The 14,499-nt window shown below is 58.8% G+C and overlaps 1 protein-coding gene across 2 annotated transcripts in view; it reads right to left on the bottom strand.

Moving 5' to 3' along the window:
- ATG7 (autophagy related 7) overlaps positions 1-14,499 on the bottom strand; it is a 164,992-nt gene that overhangs the window by 103,389 nt on the left and 47,104 nt on the right. For both annotated transcript variants that reach the window (XM_055136278.1, XM_055136279.1), the window contains exons 12-16: positions 13,869-14,027; positions 10,976-11,170; positions 8,961-9,161; positions 6,266-6,381; positions 1,345-1,420 (exon numbers count right to left, since the gene is read on the bottom strand). In XM_055136278.1, coding sequence (XP_054992253.1) covers positions 1,345-1,420; positions 6,266-6,381; positions 8,961-9,161; positions 10,976-11,170; positions 13,869-14,027 — 747 coding nt within the window. The remainder of the gene's footprint in view (positions 1-1,344; positions 1,421-6,265; positions 6,382-8,960; positions 9,162-10,975; positions 11,171-13,868; positions 14,028-14,499) is intronic.

Genomic DNA, 14,499 nt, shown 5'->3' with positions numbered 1-14,499 from the left:
GGGAGGGGACCCCTTCTCTGAGGAGACCGTCCTGTCCTCCGGCCCGGGCACTGAGGCAACGCCAAGGGTGGAGATTCACGTCAGGGACGGAACAGCTGAGGGAGCCAGCGCGGGCCGGAGGAAGAAGTCAGTGCGGAGCTGCGGCCCGTGGGGCCAGTGAGGGCCCTGCGCAGGGGGCAGGAACCCCCGTGCTGGCGGTCTCTGGGGCACAGACCGATGCCACCCACGTCGGGAGCTGGAAAGTCACGTCCGTGCGCCCCGTGTCGCCTTGTACAGAGGGGCGTGCCGCCGTGCCCTGGACCCCAGGGAACACGAGGCACCAGGGTGCAGGGAGCCCGTGCTCGCCCCTGACTGTCGCCCCCCACTGGAAAGTGACAGGAGTGCAGAGACACTGACGCGAACGGCCCGGGGGTCCCGCTCTCTGCGAGGTCCCTGAGCTTGATCGAGTCCAGCCACGCGGCCGCCAGGTCCAGAGGGCGGAAACACTCGTGAAAACGAATGAGCCCCTTGTGGGGGCGCCGTGAACTCAGCCCCCACCCCCTACGTCTCTGCTTCCCACACTCCGGGGAACGGACCACCACACCCTTCACCCGAGCAGACTGCAGACCCCGGCCAGCTCCCTGGGACTGGGGGCGCCAGTGCTGAGCCTGTCTCCCCGGGTCTCCAACCGCCGGGGCGGGCACGCCTGCGGCCCTTCAGCAAAGGAAACAAAGGCGGGGACGGAGCACTAAGACAGTGGGGAGGGCGTTTGCCTTGCACGCGGCCGACCCGGGTTCGATCCCTGGCATCCCACAGGGTCCACTGAGCACCGTCAGGAGTAGTTCCTGAGTGCAGAGCCAGGAGGAAACCCTGAGCATCGCCAGGTGTGACCCAAAAAACAAAAAAAAGGGAAAAAATTAGGTCAAGTGGGGCTGGAGTGTTAGTCCAGTGGGGTGGGTATTTGCACTGCACACAGCCAACCCGGGTTCAATCCCCAGCATCACACACCGCCCCCAGCGCCGCCAGGAGTGACTCCCGAGTGCAGAGCCAGGAGGAACCCCTGAGCATGGCTGGGTGTGAGCCCAAAAGCCAAAAGAAGGTAAAAAGGCTGGGTGCCACGGCCGCGAGAGTCCTGCCTGCCTCTGGCCGCCTCCAGCCCTCCGTCTCCCCCCTCCCCCTGGCCCCTGCAACCCACTACCTGCAGCCAAGGCCCGACGCGTGGTTCCTTCTCACCACCGCCCGGTACCGCAGGCGGCGTTCCACGTGGCCATAAGGTCCCCCCGGGACCGTAGCAGGGCAGGGCGGAGAGGGGAGTGTCTGCCCCCTGTGTCTGTCCCCACCGGATTTCCTTTCCCGGTCACTCACCTGGTGAGGCACCAGCCCCAGGGAGGTCGGGGGCTCGTTCATGCGGTCATCGCTGCTGCTGGCCATGGCGTAGCCCCTGGGGAGGAGACGGCACTGTCAGTCAGAGCGGCAGGGCGGGTGCAGGGGCGGGATGGGACGGGGCGGGCAGAGGCGCAGATGATGTCAGACAGACCTGTTCTCGTGCCTGGCCCGTCCACCAGAGAGAGGCTGGTGGGGCCCCGGACATGCACAGTGGACATCTTTCTGGAAACGGGAGTGTGAGGCGCTGAGTGGCACGCAGGCACCGCGACCCAGGCCCCGGGCTCGGAGCTACCAGCCCGCAGTCCACGCGCGCTGCTGGCACGTGGCAAGGCTTGAGTCTGTGGCACACGGGGAAGCACGGACGCTTCAGTAGGGGGCCCCCACCCACGGCGATGAGGAAGGTTTGGGGGTAGCGGGGGGAGAGGGGAGACCACTCAGCTCCTTTCTGAGACCTGAAGACACCGTGTTCGCTCCCTGCACCCAGCTCTCTGGCCCCAGTTCCAAACAGCACAGCCCGGGGTCAGAACAGTCTAGAACCCGGCGGGCTAAAACCCCCCTGACCACTCATGAGGGGTCAGCAGCTTCCTTAGCCCTTCCCTGCCTCAGTTTCCCCAACCAGCAGGGAACTAGGAAGAGCTCTGACTCATGGCGATGAGGCTTTGCGCCGTGACCTGGATCGTGCTCCGGCCGGGGGCTCGCACAGAGCCGGGGCTGGAAGGGGGGCTGGGAAGGAAACCCAAGGGCGCGTCCTGCTCGCCTGGCCTGGCACCTGCTCCCGACCAGTCCGGCTCCACTCTGCCGGCGCAGGCACAGGGGAGGGAGCTGAGCACGGTGCAACCTGTTTTCCTTTGTCCTTTGTCCCCGCCCCGCTTGTCCCTCTTTCTCCTCCTCCTTTCTGAATCTGCTGTTTTATAGTTAAATTTCGCACTCGTCTCCCTTCCAGTCATTGTAGGAGGATTTCACTCACAGTGATGTTTGCAAATGGGCACGTGCAGGTTTTTATATTTGTTGGCGGCAGCCTCGGAGGTTCTCCCCGCTTGGATGCGGTAACGGAACCCACACGTGACGTACCCACACGCGGAGCACAGCACGGCGGGGCGGGGAGCACCGGCCGGCCCATTTCCTCCCACTCACACGCAAGCCCCGTCCTCCCTGAGCGTCTCATCCTTTATGAAAAAACTAAAACTGCTGGCCGCGGTGGGCTCGGCTGCCAGGAGAGACCCTCCCGTGGGAAACAGGAGAGACAGAACACGAAGCCCTTCCTTTGAGAGACGCCGGAGCAGAGAAGGGCAGAGCCAAGGTCCGAGAAAGGAGGGGAGCTCAGAGGGGTCCACCAGGCCTCCGCAAGGCGGGCCCCACCCCCTACACACACAGTCAGCACCAACCTCAAGAGGAGCAACCCAGGATAAGAAGCTAGGGGCCGGAAAGATAGTACAGTGGGTAGGGCGCTGGCCCTGCACACAGACGACCCAGGTTCGATTCCCGGAATCCCATGTGGTCCCCTGGGGACTCATCAGGAGTGATCCCTGAGCACAGAGCCACGAGTAAGCCCCGAGTAACACCGGGTATGGCCCCCAAATATAATAAAAAATTAAAATTAAAAAATAAAAAAATAGACAGGGGGTGGAGGGTGGGGGGTGATGGGGAGGAACGTAGGGACACTGGTGCCGGGAAATGTGCACTGGTGGAGGGATGGGGGTTGGGACACTGTATGACTGAAATCCAATCATGAACAGCTTTGTTAAAAAATAATAATAATCAATAAAATATAAAATTTTAAAAATTAAAAAGCAAAACAATGGCACCCCCAGACTCCTGGGGTGGTGGGGAGGAGGGGGAGGAGGGGTTTGAGACCATCAATGAGGAAGGACCCTAGAAAACACCCCAGGGCTCTGGGCAGGAACCACGAACCCCAGGGCCCAGCATTTTGCCGGATACAGATCAAGCACTTCATCCTGAATTTCCTCCACCACAGGCAATCAAAGATGACCGAGGAGATTCCAGGACCCAGGGAGCTGGAAATAGTAAATGGGATGTGACGACACGGAAGAGTCACCTTTGTTTTTGTGGGAACAGAGACATATACTAAAGGAAGCATTTTTAAGAATGACTTGCTAAGTCTTGTTTTTTTTTTTTTTTTTTTTTTTCTTTTTGGGTCACACCCAGCGATGCTCAGAGGTTACTCCTGGCTCTGCACTCAGGAATCACCCCTGGCAATGCTCAGGGGACCATATGGGATGCTGGGATTCGAACCCGGGTCGGCCTCATGCAAGGCAAACGCCCTACCCGCTGTGCTATTCCTCCAGCCCCATGACTTGCTAAGTCTTGGATTCACTCTGCAATATGCCACTGGGCAGAGAGGAAACGGAAACAGGATGGCAGCATGGACCAGTGGCGGCCAGCCACGTGCCGCCACTGCCGAGGCCAGCATGTCTACAGGGAGCCTCAGTATTAAGTATGTGTCTTCTTTCGTGGGTGCTGGAAATCTTTCATAAAAAGGTTTTTCCTTCCTTCCTTTCTTTCTTTTTTTTTTATTTAAAGATTTTGAGAAGACAAAACATAACCGAGGCCAGAGGGACAGTGGGAAGAGGCGCTTGCCTGGCACGTGGCCGACCTGGGTTTGATCCCCAGTATCCCATATGGTCTTTCGAGCACTGCCAGGAGTGATCACTCAGTATAGAGTCAGGAGTAAGCCCTGAGCACTGCCAGGTGGAGGAAATGTATAAAATAAAATCAAACAGAAATCCTAGAATGGAAACATCTAATCACAAAGTTCAAAGCTTATAGCAGACACGCAAAAAAGAATTAACAAATGGGAAGGTCAATCAAAAGCAAATAGCCAGATTAAAGCAAAGCAAGGTAAAACAACAGACAACAGAGAGAGGGCAGGAGTCAGTTCTGAGTCTCAGGAGGAAAGACACGAGAGGAAGGGGCTGAGCAACACCCGAACGACAGTTGTTCGTCACCGCACCATGGGTGGACAAGCTCGAGGAAGCACCATCAGAAGCCACGAAGCCACTGCATCTCCCTGCCTTCCAGAAAGCAACAGCGACAAGAACCTCTTAAAACTGGGGCTCAAGAAGAGGGAGAAAAGCAAACTGAGATGAACGACCAACTCCCACCCAAGAACAAAGCAGGATTCTACAGTCCGGGCCCCACCCTGCGGGAGGTCGTTCCAATCTAGAATCCTATACCCAGCCCCCGTCTCTCGTACACAGAAAGCAAACGAGCAATCATGGGAAGACTGAACACCGAAATGCGTCTGTCACAACCATCTCTTCCTTCTTTTTCCTTTTGCTGTGGGTGTGGGTGGGACACATTCATCAGAGCTCAGGGGCTACTCATTTGTACCCCTGAGGGTGATTCCTGGTGGTGTTTGGGGACCACAGGTTGCTGGGGATTGAAACAGGTTTGACCTGTTACCAAGGTAAGCACCTTCCCCCCTGTACTCTGGTCCGTCACTAATATTTCTGAAAGGAATAAACAAAGGTTATTTTCAGGGAGAAGGAAAATACCCTTGGCTGAAAGAAATAATAAGGAAAAAATACCAATGAAACCAAATGAATACCACCTACCTAACGACAAAACATATATACTGGCCTTAGAATAGACGGAATTTTTTTTTTCTTTTTTGGGTCACACCCGGCTGTGCACAGGGGTTACTCCTGGCTCTGCACTCAGGAATTACTCCTGGCAGTGCTCAGGGGACCATATGGGATGCTGGGAATCGAACCTGGGTCGGCTGCGTGCAAGGCAAATGCCCTACCAACTGTGCTATTGCTCCAGCCCCGGAATTTTTTTTTTTTAATGGGTGTACCGACAACACTATCTACCCAACTCCCATGCTCCACTTCTGTCCTAGCTCAGAAGGACGTGGGCCAGCCCATTGATATTCACAGCGTGCCAGCTGCGAGTTGCCTTGTGATTCAAGAGTCAGGGTCACGGGCCAGTGTCCAGAGCAGCCCCTGAGAGGGCTCCATCACAGCTGAGCTGCCCCACCCGTCCCTCCTTCAGCACTTCGGGCACTCACTGCTCAACTGCAACCCGCAAGCAAGAAGAGCGCGTCAAGACTGCCAGCGGGGGCAGGCCTAAGGAGGGAGACTGATGCGCAGGTGTTCAGAAGCATCTCAAGTGCCCGTCGGCATCTCAGAGACTCATCTCAGAGGCCCTCGGAGCTTCGTGCATAAGACAAGCGTAGAGGGACCGGGAGGCGCCTGCCTTGCGTGGAGGGGGTCCAATCCCCCGCATCTCCTATGGTCCCCCAAGTCCCCCACCCACACCCTGAGCACCGCCAGGAGTGATTCCTGAGCGCAGAGACAGGAGTGACCCCTGAGCATCACAGGGTGTGGCCCCAGAGCCCCTCAAAAAGCCAAGCCAAGGCCCAGTTGGCGACACCACGGGAGGGGGCGCTCTTGCGCGTGCAGCCAAGCTCTGTCACACGTGAGCGGCAGAATGTCCTGACATTGCTCAGGGTGAAGAAAATCAAAACAGAATAAAAGCAAATAAGCAAAGGCCTTGGGTGCTTTTATCCTGACATTTTAATTTTCTGTTTGTTTGGGGCCATATCCAGTAATGCTCTGGGGTGACTCTTAGCTCTGCACTCAGCAATGACTCCTGGCGGTGCTCAGGGGACCAACTAACCCAGAGTGGCGGCGTGCAAGGCAGGCGCCCCGCCCACTGTCCTACCTCTCTAGCCCGGCACTTTCATTCTCCCTCGCCTGTTCTCGGTCACTGAGTAACCGTGAGGCCTCAGCCCCAACTGCAGTCACACAGATGGCCCCAGCACAGGATCAGACCAGGTTTGATCACCGGCTTTTGCCTTTCTTGAGGCACGAAACCCTCTGAAGAGTCAGCCTGAGGAAAGGCCCGTGAGGCGCAGAAGGCTTCGTGTCCAACTCACCCTTCGGGGTGCTGCAGCACGGAGACCATCAGCTCCACGGCCAGGGCGCCGGCGATGATGGCCAGTCCCGGCCGGCTCACGGTGCACTGCTGGTCCAGGGTCCGGTCCCTGGTGGACTACAGAGAAACAGTCAGTGCCCTGGGCTCGCCTCCCGGGGCAGAGCCAAGCCCGGGACAGACGCGCACTGCAGGCAAATCGCAGCCCGCCACAAAAAATCAACCCCCCAAGATGCACAGTGCAGGAAACTCCACGGGCAGGAGAAGGGCGAGACTTGGTGAAGGCCTCCCCTGGCCTCAGGGCTGCGCCCAGCCCGGGCACAATGAGGAGCGGCACTCTGGGGGCACTCAGGGTCCTGCCTGCCATGCGCGCGGGGCTGGCAGGTGAGAGGGGGCAGCGGGGCGCCCTCCCACTGTGGGCGTCCTGCTTCCCGAGGGAGCCTCGTGGCCTCAGTGCGGCCCTTGGCTGGGGGCACGCCCTGGTGGGTTCCGGGCCTCTCCTGGCTCGGGCATCACTCATGGCAGGGTTCAGGGGCTGGGGCTGTCCAGTGCTGGGGCTGGAACCCGTGCCGGCCACATGGAAGGCTGTGAGGCCGAGCTGAAGCCATGACAGCTCCACTTCAAGACCAAAACGCAGCAGGCCCAAGTCTCGGTTCCCCCATCAGAAAGTCCCGACTCCTCGGAAAACAACATCACCCTGGGCAGGTAAACCGCCCCGTGGCAACAGCCTATCGGGGTAGGGGGGCCTGGACGGGGGCACCCAACCAGGTGGAGGCGGGCAATGGAGATGAGTCACGGGACAGGACCGGGACCAAGAATTGGAAACATAGTATCAGTTCCTGGAGTCACAGGAGGGACAGAGCCCAGAATCGGAAACACAGTGTCAGTTCCTGGAAAACTGCTGTTCTGTAACCAAACCCTATAGAAGCTACTTAGAATTCAGAGTCCGGGTCCTTGTCAAGACTCCACTGTGCTGGATGAGACTCAAGATAGTGATAAAGGAGCCTTGCATTTGCATCCTCGAGTCTGGTCTGGTCAATGTGCGAGTGAAACTCCCTTCCAGGGATATAACAAGGCAAAAGCCTTCCCCGATGTACTCTCTCTCTGGCCTCTGTTTATTATTATTATTATTATTATTATTATCATTATTATTATTATTAATCAAGATTGATGGGACTGGGGGCCACCAGTGAAGCGTCTGCAGTGCTGGGGTCTGGCTGCACCCAGGCTAGTGGTCCCTCGCGAAACCATCTCCCCAGACTAAGGATGAGCATTTGGGTTACAACACCCCAGTGTTGCCGCCCCAGACAGAGACCATTGATAGTCCAAGCCAAGACACTGTAAAAGCACACCTGGAGGCAGATTAAGGGGTTGGTGGGAATAACTCTGCCTGCAAATTCTGCTCTTTGGAAATATGTGACTCCGACTGTCACTGGCCATGAAACTGAGAAAAGGAAGCCGGTGGCCCACTGTGCACCAGGGGATGAAGGACAGTATCTCTATGTGGGGCGCCAGGGCCCATCCTCCGAGCAAACATAACTCACTACGGAGCAAGTCTGACGAGAAGGGGCGAGGGGAGAGAGGACAGGAGAACCTTGGGAATGAACCTCCGGTCTGCAAGAAGCCAATTCCCGCCCAGTCCGCCCAGAGGGACGGGGCGGTGCCACGGAACCTGAGCCAAACAGGGCCGTGCCTGCTCCTCCGAGCGCTTCCACAGTAGATCTGGGGGCAGGGGGACCCCCTCACCCCCGGGCTGGGACTCACAGACCCCACACAGGAAGCCAGACTCTAGATAAGCAACCAATCATCTCTCAGAAGGAAGTGGGCTGGGCACTTTCCTTCCCTCCCTTCCTTCCTTCCTTCTTTCCTTCCTTCCTTCCTTCCTTCCTTCCTTCCTTCCTTCCTTCCTCCCTCCCTCCCTCCTTCCTTTCCTTCTTTCTTTCTTTCTCTCTTTTCTTCCTTCCTTCCTTCCTTCCTTTCCTTCTTTCTCTCTCTCTTTCTTTCTTTCTCTTTTCTTCCTTCCTTCCTCCTTCCTTCCTTCCTTCCTTCCTTCCTTCTTTCTCCCCTTCTCTCCTTTCTTTCTTTCTTTCTTCCTTCCTTCCTTCCTTCCTTCCTTCCTTCCTTCCTTCCTTCCTTTCTTTCTTTCTTTCTTTCTTTCTTCCTTTCTTCCATTTTGGTTTTGGGGCCACACCCAGCGACACTCAGAACCTAATTCCTGGCTCCACACTCAGGAACTACTCCTGGCAGTGCTTGGGGGACCATATAGGGTGCTGGGGACCAAGGCCAGCACCCAACTTGCTGTACTATTGCCCCAGCCCCTGCCTGGGACTTATTTCTGTGAAAATATTGCTTGTTATTTGCCTGAAGTATGAGGCTGACTGGGAGCCCCGGCCCCTGCCTGCCTCTGTAAGCCCAGCAGCCCTACAGCCGCCCTGTGGGGGTGCGCCCAGGCCTGGGCTGGAACCCGGCTCCCCTAACCCCTCATTCACTGCTGAGACTGCCCGGCACAGCTGGGACCAGCATCTGTCCTCAGGGCTCCACGAACAGGACCCGCCACTGTGGGTGACAGGAGGGGAGCCGCGGTACCCACTCCAGTCGGGACCCCCGGGTCCAGCGCCACCCCCGAAGCTGGAGTGTGAAAGTCATGCGGGAAAGAGCTGGGTGGCTGCTCCCCCGGGGCCGCCAAGAAAGTCACTCACGTCTCCTGGTGCCACCACGTCATTGCAGAAGTAGCAGCCGAGTTTGTGGCCGGGGATGTTGGTGAAGAGCGAGGAGCCCAGGTCGCCAGGCCCCGGCGGGTGGCTGGGGCACGGGTCGCCGGCCCCCTGCTGCCTCGGCTTCTTCAGGCCGTGCCGCATGACCACAAACGTGTCAAAACCCAGGGCCGCGTTGATGACCAGCTGCGGGTGACAGGAAGCAAAGATGTGAGGGCCAGAGCCTGCGGCCACCAGACACAGCTCCCCTGCTGCAGGCCAGCAGCGACAAGGGACCGGCGAGTGCCTGGCACCAGGTTCTAGGAAGGAGTGCTGGGACACACGCTAGCCACTAGGGGCTGGAGTCTGGCCCCGGGCTGGACTTAACTCTCTCCTATGGCGTCGCTGGAAACTGCCAGCAAACGTTCCCCATTCACAGGGCAAAGGGAGAGAGGCGCCACCTCCAGGGGCACCGGGCAGGGGAGCGGCAGGTGCAGAAAACCCTCTCGGGAGTTCTCACGACGCCCCTCTCCGCCCTGTGCTCCAGGCCGGCCCACCCCAAAGTGCAGCTACAGTGAGACTCAGGCCAGACCCGCCCAGCTCGGTGTGACATGTGTTTGTTATTTGTTTGGGGGTCACACCCGCTGGTGCTCGGGGCTCACTCCTGGCTCTGCACTCGGGGGTCATTCGCGGTGGGCCCAGGGGGCCATGTGGGGTGCTGGGATTGAGGCTGGGTCAGCTGCGCGCAAGGCCAGCATCCCACCCACTGGCCCATCTGTCTGACTCTCTGCACAAATTTTCAAGAACAATTTTCCTGTTATTTTCAAAGAATCTAAGCTCTACATATATTTCTAGGTTTCTGATCTTCCAGAAAGCTGCAAGAACACAGAAAAAAAGTGGAATAACCTCAGAGAGACGCCAAACTCCCCCAGGTCCACCTGGATCGTCTCTGGGCTGAGATCTCCGGGGCCTTCTGGGGGTGGGGCGGGCCCAGTCCCCACCCAGCTGAGCGGCCCAGCGCCCCCCCACACCTGCCAGCCTCAGGTGCCATCAGGAGTCTCAAAAAGGCTCAGCCGCTGGGTTGGGCCGGCTCCCCGGAGCCCGGGGCACCTGCAGACTCCACAGGACTCCCGGCCCAGGGGGAACACGGCGAGTTAGAGGGGACAGTGACAGGGAAGGCCACCAAGCTCAGTGAGCGGCAACAACAGCAGAGACGGCTCAGCCAGCACCTAGCAGGCAAGTCCCCAGACAATGACTAGGAGCGCTCGTGTGCTTAGAGCAAAATTCCTTTAAGTAAACTATTTTCTGATCATTCCCACTGTCATTTTTTTGGTTGCAAGCAATTATAAAGTCGATTAGTTTGTGCCTGCTGAGAGGGCACACTTGGGGGATGGGTGGGAAACTGGGGACAGTGGCAGGTGACACCGGTGGTGGGCCTGGGGTCGGAACACTGAAAACCCAAAACTATTATGAACAACTTTGTAAATCACAGTGTTTATGTAAAATTCTGAATATTTGGGGGGGGGGGCGAGGAATAAAGGAAAAGCCAGGAAACAAGAAACTCACAATCTCACCGCCGGACACTTCCGAGGACAGTTTGGGGTTTCTCCCCTCGTTCTCTCTTCTAGCTGCCCCCCGCCCCCCCGCCAAGAAACAGATGTACACAAACGTGCCTAGGTGCTTGTTTATACGTGATCGTAACCTACAACCTATCTGCCTACACGTATGTGCACCTGTGTGTGGAGATACATACAAAATCGTGTTTCTGTTCTCTGTTCCTGACGTGGGATATTCTCCATGCTAGTGCATTTAAGAAACAAAACAACAACAATAACAACAAAGGCTGCATGAAGGTGCCAGGGTAGACCTTCTCTTCAGCATGTCGGCCCTGGGCTTGGGGCTAGTCAGACCGCGGGAGGAAGCCCAAGCCCACCCCCGTCCAGCCCCTGAGATACATCCCTTTCCTAGACAGAGCGAATGGGCAGCAGGACCCCCCCCTACACCCGCCCGTGGTCACCCACCTTCCTCTTGCTCGCGGCGATGACGGCCGGGAGCCACCGGCTCTCCCTCGTGTCCATCAGCAGGAAAACGACGTCATGGTCGTCGATGAGCCGCTCCAGCTGCTGCACGTCTTTGCGGGCCTGCTCCAGGGTCACGCTGGAGAAGTTCACGGGGTGCCCGGGCATGGGGATGCTCATGCTGAAGCCCTTCGCGTTCTAGGGGACCCCAGAGAGGCAAGCGCTGGAGCAGGGGGCGCCGAGGGGCTTCCCCCCTGCACGGCCACTCACGACCCGAACTTCCTCAGGGCACCCAGTGGCGCCGCCGCCATGGTCACGGCTGCCCTGGGGATGGCGGTCCCGGCACCCGGAGTCCCGAGGTCCATCAAGTAGGGGTGCTGTGACCCAGTTCTGAAGAGGCAGTGTTGGGGTGCAGGGTGGAGAGACGGCTCAGCGGGCTGCTCGGGGAGGTCTGCCCTTCCCCGGGCTGACCGGAAGGACAGTCCTCTGGTCACGTCTCGGCCAGGGCACAAGCTTCTGCAGCCCTGGGGCCACACTGGAATTAAGCTCCAGCCCAGCCCCGTGGACATGACCACAGACCTGAAAACCACCGGGGCACACCGAGCAAGGGCCCAGGGCTCCCCAGGCCACATGAATCGGACTCTGCCTGCGGAAGGGACCGCAAGCCTCGGGGTCTTTGAAGCCCCCCAGAGTCTAAGTGTGTAGCCAGGGTGAAGGAGAAAGGCCGGAGAGCAGGAGAGAGGGAGCCCAGCCTGAGGCCCACCCTGAGGACAGGGAGTGACCCCACTGACACGGGGCAGCGAACCCCTGCGGGCTCCAGCAGGAGAGCCCCCCTCGCCCGCACCCCTGCCCGGGCAGCCCCCACCCCCACCCCGAGTCCTAGACCAGTTCTGCCCCTTCTAGACCCACATGTGAACGGTGTCCCTGACCGTGAGTTCGCTTCTCGCCCTGAACACTGTGCTGGCAGCTCATCCGGGCGCCCCGTTGTGCCTGAGAGCCCGCGGGAGCTCGGGTATCCCCACTGCTCACAGGGTGCGTCACCCACCTGACGGTCATGCCCACAGAGTTCAGCATGTGCTAGACAACCACAGAGCTGCCCAGAGAACTTTCTGGAACCTTCACTGCACTGCCCCTCACGTAGGACACTCTGTCCCACAATTCCAGCCCTCCCGGCCGCTCTGGACTCCGACCCTGACCCCCTCAGCGCCCCAAGCCGATACTGCTGGGCGACCCCGGGGTGCCAGCTGGGACAAACACTTGGGAGCGCCAGCTCCAGGAGAAGCAGGCGGCCTCCGCCCTCTGACTGCACAGGCCCTGCCTGGTCCTTCAGGTGGCACCAGAGGACAGGGCAGGGTAGGATGGGAAGCCCCTCCTCAGCCGCCCTCAGCATCGCTGGCTGCCAAGGAACAGCCGAGATGGGGAGATGATGGCGCAGACTGGACCCGCTGAAGCCCGCGTCCAGCCCCGGCCCCCACACACGTGGCCGAACTTCCTTGCGCCTGTGTGATGGCTAGTCCCAGAGACACAGGAAGCTAACTCTCGGCCCTTCAACGACAGGCTCGGGGCTTATTCTTGATTCTTCTGGCACTTGGCATTGAGCCGGACACATCAATCAATACAGCTCAATCAAATGACAAACCTGATTTGTCATCTGAAAAAAAATGACAAACCTAACAAATGACAGCCTTGAGTCTGCAGGGCAAACAAAGGCATCGAACCTTCGAAAACCACTTCTCGACATGGGCCAGGGCAATAGCGCAGCGGGGAGGGCACTTGCTCTGCACGCAGTCAACCCAGGTTCGATCCCCGGCATCCCCTAGGGTCCCCTGAGCACCACCAAGAGGGACTCCTGAGCGCAGAGCCAGGAGTCAGCCCTGAGTCTCACCAGGTGTGGCCCCCAAACCAAATAAAAATAAAATAAACAGAGAAAGAAAGATGTCTGAAATGAAGCACCTTCCACGGACCAGCCAGAGAAACTGAGGAAGTGGGCCAGAGCGATGGCACCAGGTGGGAGACACGCTCTTCAGAGGGTGGGGTTGAGTTCTGGCCTGCGTGGGGGAGCGGCCCCCTGACTGCGGAGCTGGGAGTATCCGCCGGGCTCTGCGGGGCGCGGTCCAAAATCAAAACCGACAAAAAGAAACCTCAAGAAAGTGAGTTTTTTTTTTTTTTTCCCCGTCCTCTGAGAGGGCAGAGCCTCGTGGGGCCCGTGCGTCTGGGCAGATGCTGCAGAGTCACCTGCTCCGACCTCTGTCAACCTGATTGATCGGGCCGGCGGGACACATGAGCGCTTTTCCCGGCTGAGCCCAGGAGGCCCGGCTGGACCCCGAGTCAAGAGAGCGGAACGACTCGTCGTGGGTTCCCTGGCGGCTTGCGAGTCGGCCATGCAGCCCAGCAACAAGCAGCGGCCACGTCACGGGGCTGCGGACAGCTGCCATCTAGATCACTCCCTGGCACGGACACACAGACGGGCCCGCTCAGTGTCACAAGCCTGCTCGGAGTGACTCTCAAGCAGAGCGGGGAGCAAGGACAGTGAAGGACCCTCCTCCCCCCACCCCCACGCCCCTCGGGGAGCCCTCGGGAACAGGCGGGAGACTGTGCTGGTTCTCAGAGCAAGCTCGGGATGACATGTCACAGTTTAGAAAATGTCCCCCCTGCGGCCCCCCCAACCCCCCATTCATCCTTCATTTGCTTCCACCGTGATGCTGAGAAGTTGGTTCTGGTTTCAGCCCCCATCCCCGCCAGAAGGAAACAGAGGCTCAGTGACCCGCTTGGGGACCGGAAGCACAGACAGAGACGCCCGAGTCTCTTCTCCCGAGACCACTGGGCCGCACAGCCCTGGCGGGAGGCACTGTCCAGAGCAGGCCCAGCCCTCCTGCCTCCGACCGCGCCAACCTACCACTCCGGGGAAGATCTTCTGGAGCCGCTGCGCGGCGGCCGGCGCCTTGGGCTTGCCGCCCCCCAGGCAGTCTTCAAACTCGTACAGCGGCTGCCTCACGGGGTTGGAGTAGGAGATCTTGGCGTTGTCCACGAACGTGATGTGTCTGACGCCCCAGCCCTGCGCAGAGACAGATCAGAGTGCTTCCGGTGACTGTTCCATGGGCGTCGTGGGAGTGTGTGTGCGGGGGGGGGGGGGGGGGGAGGGAGGGGGGATGGGGAGGGGTGGGGAGGGGGGTGTCTCAGACTCCCTCAGAGGAGATTTTGGTTTTGCAGTAGAGCAGTTCAGAAACTTCAAAACAAACAAACACTTGGGAAAAGGGATGGTGCAGATTCAGCCCTGATCAAGAGTCCATCTGCTTGTCGGCTTCTCTGGACCGATGCTGATTCTATGCCCTGGGGTGCCCGCACCTGCTGATGGTTGGCAGAGGCGCCAGCGCACGCGCGGCGGAGGTGAGTTCCCCTAAGGATCGGCTGCTGTTGTCTGGAAAGAATGAGAAATGGGCCCACCACGTCCTCACTCTCCTTAACGGGTAATTAAGCACTAGAAACAGCTCATTTTAAAACTCACTGAAAGCCTGAGTTGACTCTTG

Source organism: Sorex araneus, chromosome 4, assembly GCF_027595985.1.
Source record: "Sorex araneus isolate mSorAra2 chromosome 4, mSorAra2.pri, whole genome shotgun sequence".
In the NCBI taxonomy this organism is placed as follows: Eukaryota; Metazoa; Chordata; class Mammalia; order Eulipotyphla; family Soricidae; genus Sorex; species Sorex araneus.
Note: the sequence above shows the minus strand (reverse complement) of the source record. Positions and strands in the feature narration are given on the sequence as shown.